General features: G+C 33.9%; 1 protein-coding gene across 19 annotated transcripts in view; it reads right to left on the minus strand.

Annotated features, from left to right (window-relative positions):
* Positions 1 to 18,996, minus strand: part of LOC100377263 (catenin delta-2) — a 62,379-nt gene that overhangs the window by 18,269 nt on the left and 25,114 nt on the right. For 3 of the 19 annotated variants that reach the window (XM_085501238.1, XM_085501240.1, XM_085501237.1), the window contains exons 1-7: positions 9,723 to 9,841; positions 9,460 to 9,590; positions 7,624 to 7,736; positions 7,079 to 7,192; positions 6,626 to 6,690; positions 4,596 to 4,649; positions 1,033 to 1,187 (exon numbers count right to left, since the gene is read on the minus strand). In XM_085501238.1, coding sequence (XP_085357364.1) covers positions 1,033 to 1,187; positions 4,596 to 4,649; positions 6,626 to 6,690; positions 7,079 to 7,192; positions 7,624 to 7,736; positions 9,460 to 9,588 — 630 coding nt within the window. In that variant the 5' untranslated portion in view covers positions 9,589 to 9,590; positions 9,723 to 9,841. Of the gene's footprint in view, positions 1 to 1,032; positions 1,188 to 4,595; positions 4,650 to 6,625; positions 6,691 to 7,078; positions 7,193 to 7,623; positions 7,737 to 9,459; positions 9,591 to 9,722; positions 9,905 to 10,664; positions 10,802 to 18,996 lie in introns of those variants that run through there. The other 16 variants (XM_085501229.1, XM_085501228.1, XM_085501232.1 and 13 more) reach the window with 12 other exon arrangements.

An 18,996-nucleotide genomic window follows, 5' to 3' on the forward strand; every position in this document is an offset into this window, starting at 1 on the left:
GTATACAGAGTTTCTTGCAGCAGTACGAATAATAAGATCTACTCTTAAATGGCGTCAGAATACAGAATTTTATTTTTGACTTTCCATCTGTCTGTATCAGCCAATGATGTGACAACCATCAGCAATAACATTCAACATAAAATCTGTATGTGACCTACCGGTAATATAAAATGAATCGCAATTCAGTTTCTAATTAATTATTCATAATCGTTATTCATAATATACATATCGTATCTTAGCTTTCCGATAGCCATCATAAAATTATTGGCAATGTGTGTCTCTGATTTGTCAATCATGTTTCGAGAATACAGATAAGAGCCAAAATCCCAGTAGTAGTAGCAATACACGTGGGGTAAATCGGGTGCACATATGGGAAGGTTGGAGATTTGAACAGGTCAGTCTAGAGTAAAAATGACGTCAATGCACTTAGAATGAAGGAAAAGTTGTCTACAGATTCTCAAGGCAGTAGCATTTACCACATTGATAAATGTATTGATGTGATTCTGTACTGCCCGAGTGTAAACTTTCCAGTATCCTTATGATCACCTTATGATACATCTTTCTTCCTTGTAATAATAATTTAACGAGATAACAGCCCAAAATGAAAACAATGTCTTGCTCTTTGCAATTGTTTTATTTATGAACAAATATGAGAAAAGGCACACATGTAGTACCTATATGTATACCCCCGGTAATATCAAAACAATCGGACATGCGGTTTTCAACAAGAAAATATCACTTTTTACCAAAAATGACAAAAATATTCATCAAAATTAGAGAACTAACAAATCAAAGAGAGGTATGCCCAAGGTACATATACACTAAGTATCAAAGCAATAAGGCTTGTAGTTTTCAAAAAGAAGTTGAAAAAAGTAAAAAGTTGATGCAGACGCCGACAGACTCGTATGATAAGCTGTGCTCAACAAAGTCGACAGCGGAGCTAAAAATTGAATACATTTCGCACGAGTGCAAACGCGTTAAAATACAAAATTCTATTATTTTTGTCACTAGATGTATAATAATTGCCTTTACCTGTGATCTAGGATCTGGCTTTGGTGCAACCTGGGGTGGATTAGACCGATTACTGTGTATGGATAAATACGACGAATGCGGAGAATGATGATTGGCTGTAGGTCCGTTTGTTGCTGGAGACGTAGCGTAGCCTCGGTAACCTCGGTGAGATGGATCTACAATCAAACACAAGACGCACATGGTAAGTCTCACAATATAAAAGTATTACATACTATTTAATTAACACTTTACCACTAATTAATTAAAAGATTCCCTCCTGAAATTATTTCTTGTACTTCACAATCAAAGCACTGTAAAACCACTTCATTTTCATCAGGTCAGATGAAAACGCGAAATTTTACAGATTTAGACATTTCATTGGGATCTTTTAAGATTGCATGTCGCAGTGAACTTTTCATTGGAATTTTTAAGATGGCACGTCACAGTGACTATTACGCAAAACGATGTCTATATGAATGCCGTCATATAATGAAAAGGGCAATGGAAATTTTAGAGTTTACGGTGTTCTGAAATATTATTTTGAATTTGTAAAACACTCAAAATATACAGAGTATACAATAAGGTGGAATATACATGCGAGCGCCAAATGATTTATTTTGGTGAGATTACCCACTAAAAACATCACCTGTTAAGCAGTTTTTCCCCCATTTATTTCAGATACTGTAAAAAGCTTTATTTTAGCTGGAATTAAATTTTGCTGAAAAGACTGTTTTGTATGTTTTGTATTTTCACTGATTTTTGACGAGTTGAATGTAAAATATAGGAAAAAAGGTATATCTGCTGGAATTTATTTTCACTGAATCATTCCTTTAGCGAAAATAGCGAAAATGAATTCCAATTGAAAATTAAAGTATTTTACAGTATCTGCAGAGAGTTTAAACAGGCAGGACACCTACATAAGCACATGCACCCCCAGTAGAGCATGTATGATACAGTTGAAGAGTATGAAAATAATACAAAGTAAAGACAAGAGTTTGCACATGCTACAAGATCCAAAACAAAAATATTTACATAAGGCTTAAAAATCAATTAAAAACGCTTGAACTACAGTGAAAGGCAGAAAGCTGTACCTTGAATTATAAACATATTCAACATAATTTCAGCATTTCAATCAAATTTAACAGAAATTGGCTAAAGAGCTCAACATTGCTTACATGCTTCCTGATTGGATAATGTTGAACTAATGTTACAATACCATTTCTAGATTGGTCAATTTGAATTCTAACAGTCGTTTTAATTTATAAATATTTATATGTATGGATGGAACATGTATAAAGACCCCAGACTTTTGCAGTTCACTGTATTATTGGAAACACTGTAGATAAAGTAACACAATTACTACACTATTACAAAATATATTAAAACAGAAAGTGTTAATCGTCGAACATATATGTATACTTGAATTTCACTGGATTAAGGTATCGTCTTTGCTCTTTTAGTAATGCATGCGCTCACTTAAATTACAAAGCTATTTTTAAGGTCAAAAAGAATATATTCATGTTATATTATATAACAAACAAGGTTCTTTGTTTTATATGCATATCTCAGAGCAAATATGATAATAAATAATTTCACAGAGAGTGAATAGAAATTTTACACCCCAAGAATTGTTGAGGTTTGGGTTCTTTAGTTACCAGGTTACCATGTGCACATCATTAATTTTCTTGCTAACAAAAAGAGGTTACCGGGTACTCTACTTCCTGTTATTACTATAAACATTTTAGTATTCCACTTTCAGTTTTGTACCTAACATTGATTTTAGGTCTCCAGGCTATCTTCGAAAGTTTACAAAATGTTTGTGAAATACAATTTTTTTTTTCCCTTTTCACACACACGAAAACTGAACAATTGAACTTATAAATTCTTGGTATTTACAGGTATGTTATAAGACATCTCTACAAAATCGATTAAACTTTTGAAAATCTGCAGTAAACAGGTTTATGAATGATGGTTTACAACCTTCTTCACCCACAATTGTGCAAGATCAGCAACATAGTGACAAGATAACTCAAAACTCCCATATTACATAATCATTCAAAGTTGAGGGGTCGTCATCTGCGCACACGAAGGAATCGAGTCCCAGGCAACGCTAACACAATAAAGGCTTGTTTGTAAACAACGACTCACTATAGCCATTTGCCACATGTGCAGGTGATGACTCCCCCACTTTAACATTAAATAGATTTCAAGAAATCTAAGTTCACACTGAAAACATTTAGATCATGCATTTTTTTTTTACCTTTCCTAAATTAAGACAGGTATACAAGGGAAGGTATGCAACTTAGGAGATGAAGCTCTCGTTTGAAAGTGCACACACAGCACAATAACAAAAATATTAAAACAAATATTAAACTGCATGGGCTGTTCAATTGACATGTGCATAGAAGTGTTTTGAAATATCTTCATCGTATATCGCCATGTATGGATATCTAAAGTTTCATACCCTTTTTGCTTGGGAATACTGTGAAATACTTTATTTTCGCTGGAATTAATTTTCGCTGAAAAGGCTTTTTGGGCGTTTTGTGTGGAATTTATTTTCACCGATTTGTGATGAGTTTAATGTGAAATATAGGAAAAAAAGTATATTCGCTGGATTTTATTTTCATGGAAACATCCCTTCAGCAAAAATAGCGAAAATAAATTCCAAGCGAAAATAAAGTATTCTACAGTATATTGTTTACTGTAGCATATTGTACCCAGGCCACTGAAATGACTAGTGTTTAGAATTGCTAAATCAGCAGACCACCATAAGAACAAGAAATGATTGTTGAAAACATAGGTATTCATACAAGTTACTGATAATGTATCAATTCTAGAATATAATGTATAATATTGTGAACTATACTTATTCAGGAGTCTCGACTGATGCACAAGCCATATGGTTATAACACCATTGTTGAAGATCACAAAATAAGAATATGTCATAAACATGCAAGAATAACTCCGTATAAAAAGAGCATGAGCATCAAATTTTGAAATGTACAATAAAATATTCTCATTTTTGTTGATACAAGACTTGAGAAGTATGAAAAACTGAAATCACATAGCAAATTTAAATCGTAGCATCACTGCACCCAGAAATTACTAGATGTTGGAGGTAGCAAAATGAATGTGATGATGTAAACACCAACAAATCTGCAGCTTCACAGACTTGTGTGGGTGGTGTTAATTTCAAAATTTCCTATTTGTAGGCCCATCCAAAGCCATTTTTCAGTGCAGTCAATGTTTCTTGCTGAAAACGCATTGATTCCCGGTAGTCACTCAGTGATCAATTCAAAGCAAAACGATAGTAAAATATATCACAAAGTTGATGCTCATGTCATTTTAAGCGAATTACAACACTGGAATTCTGATTTTAATAAATTAAATTTAATAAGTATAAAAATAAGTAAATAAGTAAAAAAAAACAATGTAAAAAAAAGAAAAAAAATGACACTTTTGTAGTCCTATACCAGTACCAATGCAAATGTTAGTATTTGGAAAGAACTGGTCCAATACATTAGATGTTATACGTGACATACAAGAGGATCAGGTTTGTTAGGGTTAAGATTAAATCGTCTCACCTTGATACATTATATAGGGACTACCATAAGGATCCTGATAAGAACTGTAATGCTCTAGAGTGGTAATAACGGTAGACATGTTTCTCAGTGTTAAACACGCATTCTCTATTACTTGTTAATGTCAAATTGAGGGGGGGAGGGGTACACCTGCATGCAATAGGAATGTACTCTGTACACAACAGAGAGGAGAACGTGCAAGGAAGGAATGGGAATGTTGCATAGGTAGGTACTTAATCTTTTCACCACCAGTTCCCTCTTTTCATCACAAATTCACAAAATAGTCCTGTTTATATTCTGCACTTTTCTTCAGAAGATTAGAACAAAAACAATCGAATTTTTGAGTAAAAACTGGAAATAGACTCAAATTTTGTCTGTTGGCTCCAAAATTAAGGTTCATTTCAAGAAATATTGAAGAATAAAAAGAAAAAAGTGCAGAACAATTTGGGCAAGAAAGTCTGGTGGTGAAAAGACTCATTAGCGTTCATTAATTCATGCTAGTTCAAGCAATAGTTCCATTTTTTGAATGTTTCTCCAAGACTTCTATAATAACCTGATTTTTAACCTCCGGAGTCGCACACCCTTTTTCACATACCATATACACATTCCATTTAGTAGCACCTTCTAGTAATAATCATGTAGTGGGAAACCATGTGAAGCAACCACCAAAGTCAATATATCACACTATAAGGAGCACACATCCAATATAAGCATGTACTGTTAAACCATTATTTTCACTGACAATTAAATTTCACTATTTTGATGTTTTGAGCATATTCAAAATGGTCAAGGAAACAATGAGTTTCATTATGAGTTATTTTACATGTTCACGCAGATTTAATATAGAGGATTAACCTTATCAGTGAATAATTAATGAATTTACAGTATAAACCTAAAATTGCATGAATTTTATGCTGAATAATATGACTTATTCTGACCAGCTGGCTATGACATAGCTCTACCATTTACAATAGGACATGCAATAGAATATCCAATTCAGGCAGTATGGATGACTGACTTAAGACGAATACCCTAAACAAACATGAACTCAACAATGTTTTAATAGTAGAACACAAACACTGAAACACACACAAATTACAAAATAAAACAAAACAAAACAAAATGCACATAATTAATTGGACTATTTATATACTACAACTGTTTATTTTGTCACATGAATACTATACATATATGAACACCAATATTTAGTGTACAAAATGCATCCTTTTACCAACCCAAACTTGTGATTAGCATTTTTTCAAATGATCTATACCATTGTATATTAATTCACATCAAAAATAAAACAAATACCTGTTCCAAGGGAAATTTTAGCGAAGATAATAAAAGATGAAGAAAAAAAAAATTTAACATTTCATATAATACTGTACTTAATGATGGTTGGTTTTTAGGAATCAAGCTAGACGCCGAATAGATGTAGGTCATGGAAAACAAACTTTGACCTCAATATTGACCTAGGCTGTCAATCTAATAGACACGTTTTAGGAGTACATGATATTCCGTTTCATTTCATCAGATTTTAATGATTCCAACACAAACTACAAAGATGACAAAAATGTGGAGTATGTTTAAGATTTATTGATGTACTGCGGAATGATCATGTGATCCGACCCACAAATGGTTAACAATATTTAAATCTGATATGCAAATTAAGGTTTCTAAAGATTAACAATGAATTCAAAATAAAACGAGCACACCTGATTAATCTTAGCTTACTCATACGAAACTGTGCAGAGCAATAAAGCACAAGTCTTGCTCAGACACTTTGAAAGAATTGAAATAGAAAAAAAATCCTGAAATTTCAGTCTTGAATATAAAAAATAGGGGTGAGATGGGCACTAAATGGAATGTGTATGACAGATACAAGAATATTTTTAATTGAAAATTATTCTGTATTAGGACTAATATTTTTCCTTTCCAAGTCAAAATCAGACATCTATTTTAGTACTTTGGAGAAAGCAGTGACAAAGAATGAAACATTCCACACAAGAATACACAGGTACATTTGGACCTACCGTTTTGCAGGGTGTGGAGGGGGTCTTCAGCTGGGTCCATAAGTCCTCGTTCCTGTAGAACTTTACTGTGAGCAAAGAAAGAACATGTTCAATTTGAAATTAGCTAGAATACATTTTACAATGGGTGGGTGGAAGCAATGAATTGAATTACTCTTGCCTGTAAGTTGTAGATTTTTAATTTAAATATTGGTCTTCCAAACCTCTCCCTTTGAATGGAATAGTCCATTCTTGCTGAATGGACCAAACCAAGTCAAAAACATAGGGTTGGAAGCTTAAATATGATGTTTTTGTTTTTTTAACGTGCAAATAGTTGGTGATTGCGGTGATAACAGGGTGCCTGAAAGTAGTAGCAAAAAGTTAAGATAATGAAAGCTGATGTTGCTATGGCGAGCCAAAACAGAGAATGGAGAAGAGAGAGTTTGAAACTTGAAGCAAAAGAACAACTGGACTTACAGGCAAGAGTCTACCAGTTGAGATCCACTAATTTTGCTGTCGGTATCACTTTCATCGGCTAAGTGACTTTCATTCTGGGCAGAGTGACGCCATTGAAAAGATTCGTCAGTCGAACTGCAGGACAGCCGAGATATAACACAGATACAGAAGGGGGAAAACAAAACAAAGAAATGAAATTAAGCTCCAGGCAGCACCAACAACTTTCTCAAGATGAAATCTCAAAACATGGACAGATACACCAATTTGGAAGCCTCATACAAGAAAACCAACTAAAATTAAAACGCATGCATATCTTTTCACAATTTGAAACCATGGTTGGAAGAAAATCTATCAAATTTACGACATTACAAACACAGAGTCAACACAACACAAAAAACTTAGGCTGCAGTCACATTCTATAGCAAATGAACGATAATTTCTTCATCACCAGAATAACATTCATTTAACATCATTCATATAAACATGTACGTTGCACTACATAAATGTATTCAGTTACTCCAAACTGGACGACATGTTACGTCTGAAACCAACCATAATACCCTTACCTAATACTGCTCATACTAGCAGTCTCAGACCCTAATTTGACCTTCTCCAGTTGGTTGGCTACACTCTGCCTTTCAGCCTCAAGTTCAAGAGTTAACTTCTCAAATTGTGCCTCCTGTAGTATTCAGAAACTAGTTTTGTCAAATTTTTGGAAGTTCAAATTGTTCCAAAAATAGTGCTGGAAAGGAACTCAACTTCAAGTTCATTTCAACTGGTTATGCAAATTGTACGTTCAAAATGTTGATAGTTCAGTTTCAGTAAATGCAGTTGTGTAAAATAACTAATAAATACAACCATTTATTTCAAAATGTGAAGTTTGGACTCCATTAATACAGTTTTGGAACAAGCTGCAAAATAATTTATTTCAAAAAACAATTTGCATATCCTCGTTCCAGAACTATTTTTTTACAGCATGATTAACCAAATTTAATATAAAATTAACATTACTTTATATAGCTTTCAATTTTGTGAGTAAGCTTAGACAGAATGCAAAATAAGTGGATACACAACAAATGCACGACTCTAAATGCATCCATATACAAGCATGTTAAGAAATAAAAATGAAAAAAACATAAATGTTAAATCAAATCTATGTTTATTAGTACATGCCAGCATACTTTCATAGTTAGCATGGTTATACAGCTGTTGTAACAACAGTAGCTGTTAATTTGTCATCACAGTCACAATACATAGACACAACAAAACAAATAACCCAAACGGACAGCTCAAGATCTGTGGCCAAGTCTTCTCAGAAGACTGTACTGACAGTTGTGTTTCAGTTACTGGTATATTTTCCAAAACAACCCTTTCAGCATGTTCGGAATCAGTTACTGTAAACTAATTTAATTTCGGAATAAAAGACATTTTTTATAACATGTAGTGAAAATTCCTCTTGGCAATTTTCAATTTTTTTTCTTCTAATCAGTAGCCCACATCACCAAAATGAAAAAATTTACAACCTAATAACCCCATTATTGGCTAGATAAAGAAAGAAATATGGTAATTTCGAGGACAGCTGCCTAGATATTATTTATGGCATGGACATGTACCATATATGAAGATTAATTGTACAAAATAAATTATGCGTCTGGACGATTCGAATTGAATTTTACACTAACAGTTTTTCTCTGAATATAGCCTTGAATGAATAAGCTAAAAAATTTTTTTTAGAAATTACCTATGTACAGAATTAATTAACCACCATGAATCCCCCACCCCAAACCATAACCAACACCCCCACCCCAACCTACTGATCTCCCTCTCCCTGCCACCCTAAATAAATGTTTGTTTAACATTTATGAAAAGTAAACATATCGCTACTTTATAAAAGAACAAAGTACAGTGGACACATGTTCGCATTGCATAAAAAAGTAGAGAATAGGAAATAATTTGATAGCTATACAAAAGTGTTAGAACTGATTTACATTAATAATATATCCAACAGAAACGAACATAATTAACATAATGCGCAATAAACAGGCAGATCTCAACTTTAACATGGCAGAAGAAAAGATAGTAGCAGCCATATAACTGTATGCAGGCGATCTATTAAAGTAACGTGAGAAAAACGTGCAAAGGACAATTTTCAGTTGACCATAATGCCAATCATGGAAACATTATTTTGTTCTTTATATAATAATATTTCACAACTTTATCCAGAATAAGATTTCCAGTGTTTTCTCAAGGATGACGGTTGGAACTGTATTTTTCGGTTTGAAATGCGGTCTGGACGGATCAAGTAGTGGGGAATGCTGGATGGGATAAAACCATGGTCAACTGGAAAAAAGTCTACGAAGTCAAGTCATGCTATGTTAGGTAATAGGGGATAGCATACTGACCACGTTGTACGGATGTCTCCTATGTATGCTATAGACAAGTAGAGGTTGAGATTGTTGAGTAGTACGCGTTTCAGTCCGCGTCTCAGTGCGGACAAAATGTTTTTCGGTACTCATTTTTTCAGAAGTCATAGCTAAGTAAAAGCAAAGATACTAAACATGAGCCAGAGTATTGGCACAGAGAAAGAAAGCAAGGAAATGAAATGGAAACTGAGGATACTGAATAACACGTCATAGAAAAGAAATGATAAAATAAACGAACGTACTTGTTCTTTTACCGACTGTAAAATACTAGCAGCACTTTCTGGTTCTGAGTTGATATCGTGACTAGCTTGCCGAAAAGCATACATTAATGTGCGATCATCGCCATTATGCCCCTCTGGCATTATAGTAGTATGCTTTTATTGGTGACCTGCACCCCACTGAGAAATATACCGCAACACACAATCTGAAATAGAAATAGATACAGGAATGTAAGAATTGCCAGTACAGGATACAAAACAATAATTCTTGTTGACACAACACGACTGTTTTTCACCAATTTTTTAATATTTACATGTACCAGACAGACAATACTGATCCAAGTGAGAACAATTGTACACAATCATAGCTGACTCAATTTCCGGGCAAGCTAAAGTTATGTGTCGGAAATGATTATGATACATGACATGCCAAATCATAACATGAATTTGTATTTTTAGTTCCCATACATTAATGATTAACTACATTTATATTTGATGTAATAGCCACAATTCATATGCACAGTAGTAAGTAAATAAACAGTGAAGCAAAAAGATACAGGTACACATGATCACCATGGACAAGTCCAGTACCCACATAAAAAAAGTACACACATCGGTCTGCTACACAGTTCACACAAACAAACAGAACACGATACAAACACTCCAACTTAACCCTGGTCAGAAATTAAACCTGTATAACTTTCACAATAATTTTTTTTTTTTTTGGATCAAGGCCAAATGATGCACCAAAACTGTTTGACGAGAAAATTATGGTATCAGAAAAGGTTAATATCAGAATCAAAATCAACAAACGTATATTGACAGAATCATACACAAGATATTATCATTTGAAGCAAGTAAATTCAATTATCATGTACAGCGATAGAGTATAGAATATGATGTTTGTTATCTTTCTGTATCATATGGTTAAAATGTAATACCCATACAGCATGGAAAGCTACATACCTAGTCGCGCGCTTCATTTTCTGGAAAGTCAAGCATATCTAATGAAACTACAATTCCCACACGAAAACACATAAAATTAAATATTTGCGGAGACCATGAACACACATCCTGCATAAAGAAGCTCCTTGGGTTCAAATGAGGTTATATTGACAAACAACATGTTTACATTGTAACCAAAACAAAGCAAACAAAAACACAAGCTAAACTGAAAAAGAGCTCAATTTATAAAATATCAGGCTACTAATGGGCCTGTATCTATCGATCAAGTAAATTCCTGAATTACTAAGTTGCGATGATAAATCAAACACTGAAAAGCTGAAGGGACCCCCACCCCTAACACACACAGACTTGCATGAAATCCACGCTATGAAACACTATCAAGAGTCTACACAATGTAAAACTATGACAGAATAGCATAATTACATTGTAATAATTAATGCACCCGCTAATAGGCCATACAAATTAATAAACAAACTTACATGAATAATGGAGGCAACAAGTGAACGAAGCTAGTTCAGCTGTTTAGCTGTCTGTGTGTCAGCCAAACACAGCATCAAATTCCAAGTATATGAGTCATACGACCATGCATGCCTGTCAGCTCAGTCAGTCAACTAACATGGCGGCAGTCTTCACTATTGTTTACTCTAACACAACAACGGTACCTGCGCAGGTAACCTATGAACTTGCATAGAACTGATCATATCTTACACATTGAGATGCGTACAGTAGTCCAAACTACTTTGTGAATAATTTTTTATAAATGTTACCTATATAATAGAATCAGCACTTGATTAGGATCAGCATAGGTCCACACCTGTGGTTAATAATGGCAGACAGGGTATTCCATTTCTATACAGGGGTGACAAGTTGTAATTAATGGGGCTAAATAGTTTTAGGAGAGCATATAATATACAATGCCCATATATATTAATGGCTTCCACGAACAGGAGATGTATAAACATGGCTGATCTGCACTCTGTGGGTGTAGTTACAAAGAAGTTTTAGACAAAATTCAAGAAATGCTACTCAGAGAAAAAGATATTGATTCAATACTATGGAAACTTTCAATTGTGTTGTAACCATTATAATTTTAACTAAATTTATTACGGAATTAGGTTACGGCATCATAACCATTTAATTTCAAAAAACTGTAAAAAAAAAAAAAAAAAAATTGCAAATCTTCCAGAAGCACATTTCAAATTTCACATATCGTACTTTACACGTGTTATATACCGGAGTAAACAGCTTCAATTTCAGAAAAGACCAATTTTTGTAATACAGTGACAACTACATGTAAGAAATTTTGTAGCAGTGTGAGGGGGGTCCCCCAACAAGACAGTGTCGCGAAATTTTGTCCTTGCGAGTTCCATAAAATCCTTAAACCAGAAAAATTTCTAGAAGTGAAAACAGTTTTACAGTACATGTCATACGAGACCCATATCAAATGCAAGGAACAACTGTTGCACTTTACAGCAGAATACACGTACAGCATTGACGTATGTTTTGTTTTCCAATTTGTCGCTGTTGCACAGTAAAGGTGATTCTAATAATAGTCAACCTGTCAGGCATGTAATATGGAACTTCCTGTTTCCTATATTACATCCCAAAACAATGTACATGAATGAAAGAATACCTTTAGGTGCAAGGCCATGACCTTTACTATTACCTTACCTAATGGAATGTATGTAGGTGGGTGAATGACTTCCAACAACGCGTTCAAAATAAATCAAACACTAGTATACTACTTACATAATTCCACTATAAATCAATATATCCATATCTAATATTTACTCAATCATAATATTAATAAATCAATGTGCATATATTATTATACTTTAGATTTTACAAAAACTGATTTTTGTTTTCAATTCTATTTGAGGATGTACCTCTAAGTACAGTAAATATTGTTACATATAGTGATTATTTTTTTTTTCAAAGTACCGGTACTTTTCAATTTAAATACTAGGTTTGCTTTATTGGAAACGCATGTAAACCAAAAATTGCAATTTATAGTACGAGGGATAATTAAAGGCGGTAGTCGTTGCTCGCGCATCTTCGAATTTCATGTAAACGATTTATTTTACACGCGTTATGTTTGTTGCTACAAGTCCCATATCGAACAGGACGTGACAAGACAACCACCATCCTAAATGGTTTATTTTAACCATAGACAGAGTCGCTCATTTACACAAGAGCATACATAAAACACAGTGACAAACATTAACGATATCAGTGAGTATTCCTACCATGAATACATAATTATCCTTCACATTATAGAATTATGAACCTCACTATAATGGTATCTATGACAATTTCAATTGTTGATGACATAACATAAGAATGTCTGGCACCCCGCATGCAGACATACCATTAGAATTCCTGTACTGACTTTAGTCCTTCACAGAGTACTTAGTTAACAAGATATATCATCTGTTCTCTGCGACTTATGAGCTCCAGATTCTGCATTGTACTAAACCTAAATCATGGATCAGTATATATTTGACAGTTGAGTCCCACCTGATGGTGAAACGTCAAAACTTTGCATTGTCCGGAGAATCATGTAGTGGTTTTCCTTACCTAATAGAGTACAACACAGCAGGCAAGACAGTGAACACGTACACAATATACCAACTTATCCTAGTTTAAAAGTCAGGAAATGACACATGTCATCCTCCTCCTACATTCTTCCCAATCTATGACATCATAGTAAATAAGTGGGTGTTAACAATACTATAACAGGAGTGCCCCCTTCTAAGTTAATGATTAACACAATGGCCACAATACACAGCCATCACAATATGTGCAGTCGTACAAATTACCGTAGTAGTACACTGGAAAATATCCTAACTCCTATCTCATAACCAATTAGTCCATTCCTAAAAAGTTTGTCCAAGAGAAAATTGAAAAATCATGTTTGTTTTTTTGTTTGGTTTAAGATTATTCACAACATTACAAAAAAATATATATTCAATGTTTAACATTTATCAAATAATGCTTTTGAATAAATGAATTAAAGTTTGATTTTGATCAACAACAAAATTCTCTGAAACTGAAAATTAACATTTCCCCCATTTTACCTTATGTGAGGCACTTCATTGGTACACAAAATTGTCTGAGTAGAAGATTTCAAACTAATTTGTGTAATAATGACAAGTAAAAACTTGTAGGCCTTATTTACACCTTATACACATATTCAAATACAAACTGTATTCAAGATAACCATTTACATGTGTACATGTGTACAACTTTAAAAACATAACTTCATGCTCCTCGGTTGTCAAATAAAGTGTTTTCGCAATGAACTCCAATCTAATACATACCAGTAATCATGAAGGGTGACTTGAATACTCTAATCTGGTCGTAATCTTTTTTACTATACCTTGAGCCATGGTTTAATACAGTATTAGTATCTAGCTTGACAAAATTAAATTAATTTTAACTAATTTAAAACAGCACATGACAAGTCATTGAAAATGACACAGTCCCCGTTAAATTTTTGAAAGTTCTCTTTGAGCTAGTCATATTAAAGCGGAGGGGTTGTCGCGAGCATGTCCTTGAAACTTGAGTTCCAAGTGGCGTATACAACAGATTGTTTATTTACATCAAAACACGTGTTCCGTGTAGTACTAATATGGCCAAAAATAAAAACAGCAGTTATTCGGCCATCTTTGATCTGATTATGAAACACACTGATATGTCCGATGTATGTGCCAAATACGAATGAAAATGGTACATAAATTGTGGAAATATAGTAGTAAGGCCAAAAAGTCAGATGGCTGTCAATCGGCCATCCTTGACCAGATTTTGAAACAAATCGTCATGGACATGCATCCTAACATGTATAAAGTACATGTATGTGCCAAATTTGAATGAAAACTGACAGAGCATGTCCAAGATACTGCATAAAAAAACAAAACAAGATGCCTACCAGTCTACTATCTTTGATCCAATTGCGAAATAAATCGTCATGGACATGTATCCTAACATGTATAATCTATGTACCAAGTTTGAATGACAACTGACAAAGCATGTCCAAAATACAACATTTTCAAAAAACAAGATGGCTGCCAGTCGGCCATTTTTAATTGAATCGCTAAACCACTGCATGTGCATATGTACCACATAAAGTACTAGGCACATGCAAAGAATGAACGGAAGTGGTCCAAGGGATTCTGAGATATGACTCTGGACGGACGCACGGACAGAGACCGAATTATAAGTCCCCGTTTTCGGACTTCGTCCGAACGGGGACTAAAAAACTTGGTGGTGACATACATGTAGCTTATAAGAAGCATGCGACCAAAACAATAGTGTGAGGGCAGTATAACTAAAAACTAGTACACAATATGTACATGTATACAGGCACAACTGACACTTTGTATATGCAAAATAAAGCCAGGAAAGACAACAGGGACATGAAATGTTGGGTAAGGTAAAAATATTTTTTTTTTAAATTTTCAAAAAAATAATCCAAATAGTATAGATGAGAAACAGTTTATTTATGCATAAATACTTCTGCAAGACATGTTTTCTTTCACAGTTCCAATTTTCAAATGAACATGTATATACCAGTGAATTGATTACACATGCATCCAACACTGAATGTAATAACCAGTTTAATTTACCATATCAATAATAGCAAAAACTGCACACTCAGGTTACGAGAACATCAATTTTAATCAAAACTAATAATACAGCATGTCCACAAGCATGATGATTCAAAGCAGAGAGTTTACAGTGCAAGCAATTACCGAATACAATGTATACGTAAAGTATTTTACTACTTCAACATCCAAAGCCTTGACTGAAGTTGTCAGTTATCTATACTATTCTTATGCGCACATGTAAATGACAGGTGTACATAATTTAAACAAGACAATTCTCATTCAACTCAATGTCACATCCATCCAATGGAGCGTCAAATTATTTCCCCCCACACAAGTCAAATTCCATTTCCTGTACACTTGCTACCAATATTCAACGACAACGTGCAATATACGTTTACAGTGTACAGTGATGTACATCTGTCAAATGTGACTCTTAAACGCCCCTTTGAATATGAAAAATATCAACACTCTTAAAAGATTATATTGTCAATGGATGTATTAAATACTGAAACACTGAAACATGTCGGGACGATAAAAGATGTGCTAACAGAATCAAAATCCATGTTCTCAATATATGTACAATGTAAATATGGTAAGTGTAATCACTAAGCAATGTTGGGATTAATAGAATAGAAAAAATTATGCGATTTTTATTGAAACCAAACTATTGCTTTGATTTGTTGCTGAGATGGAATAGTGCTCTTAACTAGGAGTCATATTTTAGACGGTCAAGCCATGTTGTGGCTCAATTCTGTTCAAGTTTAACTACAAGGATTTATTTGAGCCGACTCGAATTATCATTTTTACTACTACTTCCTGTTTATTGGTGACTCGTTTCGCTCATGATTGGTTGATCGGTGTATGATGTAGTTTGAGTGACAAGTCTCAGCAGAAACGTCACCGGGTAATTTCCACGTAATGCTGCATGAGGGCATTACATGCTACAACAGTCTCTTGGGCCTTACGGCCCTCGCTTGAAATGCATTTGGCATTTCGTTAAAATGTCTACGCCATAAGTGACAGTCTATACTCCAGTAAAAAGCAGTCATGTAAACAAGAAACAGTGAAAGTACCAAATTCAACATCATACAAGTGTTTGCTGCTGGGTTCTGCATGATATAAACAGTGTGGGGTACTGCTACAGTGCCATATTTTTCCTACGACACAGGACAGACATTAAAACAGTCATTATCCGGACCACCACCTAGAGATAACACTGAAAATGAATCAAGCTGCCTCCTGCAAATCTTGCCAAACTCGATTATTTTTAAAATCCAGTGACCCTTAATGCTATTTATACTTTGAAATGAATTGTTGTGAAAAGTCATTTGTAAAAAAAGTCTCTGTTTACTTGTTACCTTCTTTATAAGTGCTAAAAGGCAGTCTCTATTTACTAAACATTATATTTGATATAAACATGTAGCAGATAGATTGACAGTTCACTTCACAAAAACAAATACACACTGGGTTACCACAGTTAAATATTTTATATCCTTGGCATGCCTGTCAACTATAATAATACTCTGTGGTGCTGCTGAAAAATGCATCTCTCCATGTCTACATGGGTAAATTTGTTTTATTTTCACTTTTGAACAGTTGACAAATCTGCACATATATAGAACATGAAAGCGAGAGGGTCGTCACATGCGCACACGTGGGAATTGAGTCCCATTTGATGACGATAACACATGCTAAAAATGCAAAGGCTCATGGGAAGACGCTTGTTTGTAAACAATGACACGCTTTGACCATCTGACGCATGCGCAATTCACAACTCTCCCGCTTTAATAGTGTACCTTCAAATATAGTAACCGGATGAACCAACTTAATCGAATAAACCAATTAAACCACACCCTACATTATTTTTATGCGCCATTACATATACAAGTCAATATTAATTCAGTCTTTGATCACCTGTCATTAAAAATTATCTAAATTATTTAAATTCAGACAGTGTCTGTTAAGTTATTTAATATCCAATTTATATCTACATCTTAAATATACATGTACACTGCTACGTAGATTTTATCTAGCATAGACACAAGACAAAATGTCCATGCAAATGAAAGTGCAGGTAATTTGATATGGCAATGTTCAGTCAGAGTATAGACCAAAGAGGGAAAATGACATAGCATCTCAAACGCAGGGGAAAAAGAGGATTTTTTTTTGCTATAAGAATTTTCTTTTCTGTACAGATTTTTTTCACATCCCCAAATTCCAAATGGTTTTAACCTGATCAATAAAAGTTTTGTCAGTATTCCTCCTCAGACACCATCAAATAATAAACTTTCTGTTGCCATACAACCGAGATACTGAAATGCCAGTACATGCTTCATGCCCCATTGATTATGATACAGGATGATTTGATCTTTCCCTTTGCGCCTCAACTTTGATTCATCACATATTTATAATATGACCCATAGAGAGATACAATCCCCAAGCCAATGCAATGTTAATATAGATGAGCGAGAGTAGCCGTCAACTGTTAAAGGACTTTTGTGATTTGCAAACCAGCACAGGTGGATTACAGTCGGATCATATAATATGGATGGACAAACTTGCAAGTACTGATCATGAGCTTTTACTGATCCCAGAGCAGTCTATCCAGGGATAGAGGCTGTAAAACGTTATAAACAATAACAAAATACATTTACAGTTTGTGTAGCAATTTTATGCATTTTTTTTATACCGGTAATTTCTTTGTTCACTTGTTCCCACTTCCTACATAATTTGCATCACAAGTTTTTAAAAAATTATGAAGAAAAGTATATGGGTTTGATTTTGAAAATAGGGTAAAATACTTTAATTTTGGCTGGGATTAATTTTCACTGAAAAGACTTTTTGGATGTTTTGTATGGAATTTATTTTCACTGATTTTTGACAAGTAAAATATAGGAAAAAAAGTATATTCACTATTTTATTTTCACTGAATCATTCTTTCAGCGAAAATAGCAAAAATAAAATATTCCACAGGAGTTTAATAATCTACCAAGCAGAGAAAAATAAATAGAATCTAATATTCAAATAGAACAATACATTATGCATGTCGAAAAACCTTAGATCCACTAAAAAGATGTCAGAATCATGGGGTAGGGGATCTACATTTTACATATAGACAACATTTTTTGCTTTCAACTTTAAGAAGTTCTTTTTAAATTTAAATCTCTGAATCAAATTAGATACGCCAATATTATCATACTGTAATAAATGTATTTGTACGACATGTGCTCATTAATTATGCGTCTAATGTATTTAAGCAGTGTCTGTTCATAACCAAGAAAGACAAATCATAGCAACCAGTGCAAACCTATGCATGACATTTTTAGCACACACTGACTGGTAAAAATATTAACAAATTATGCCACATTAAACTAGTCAAAAATCACTACAAATATCACAAAGAAAAAGGTAATACATAGTGCAATCCCATGGACTGATAGTTGCCCCTTTAAATGGAATCATACGTATGAAACATAAAAAAAGAATTGTCATCAATAGATAATGAGCCAAGAATATAACCATTTGACATTCTAGGCAGACAAGTACACTAACTACTAAAAGATAAAGAGTGTGGGTGAATTATATCTCCCAAGAGCCAACTGTGGGAAATTAACAACACCATCCAGTACAGGTGGGACACAATGAAATATTAGATTCTTCTTTCTAATTAGAATAATTATGCGAGTTGAATGAGCAATGAATCAAACAGTAATTCCAGCAGTGAC

Source organism: Saccoglossus kowalevskii, chromosome 7, assembly GCF_978046115.1.
Source record: "Saccoglossus kowalevskii chromosome 7, keSacKowa6.1, whole genome shotgun sequence".
Classification (NCBI taxonomy): Eukaryota; Metazoa; Hemichordata; class Enteropneusta; family Harrimaniidae; genus Saccoglossus; species Saccoglossus kowalevskii.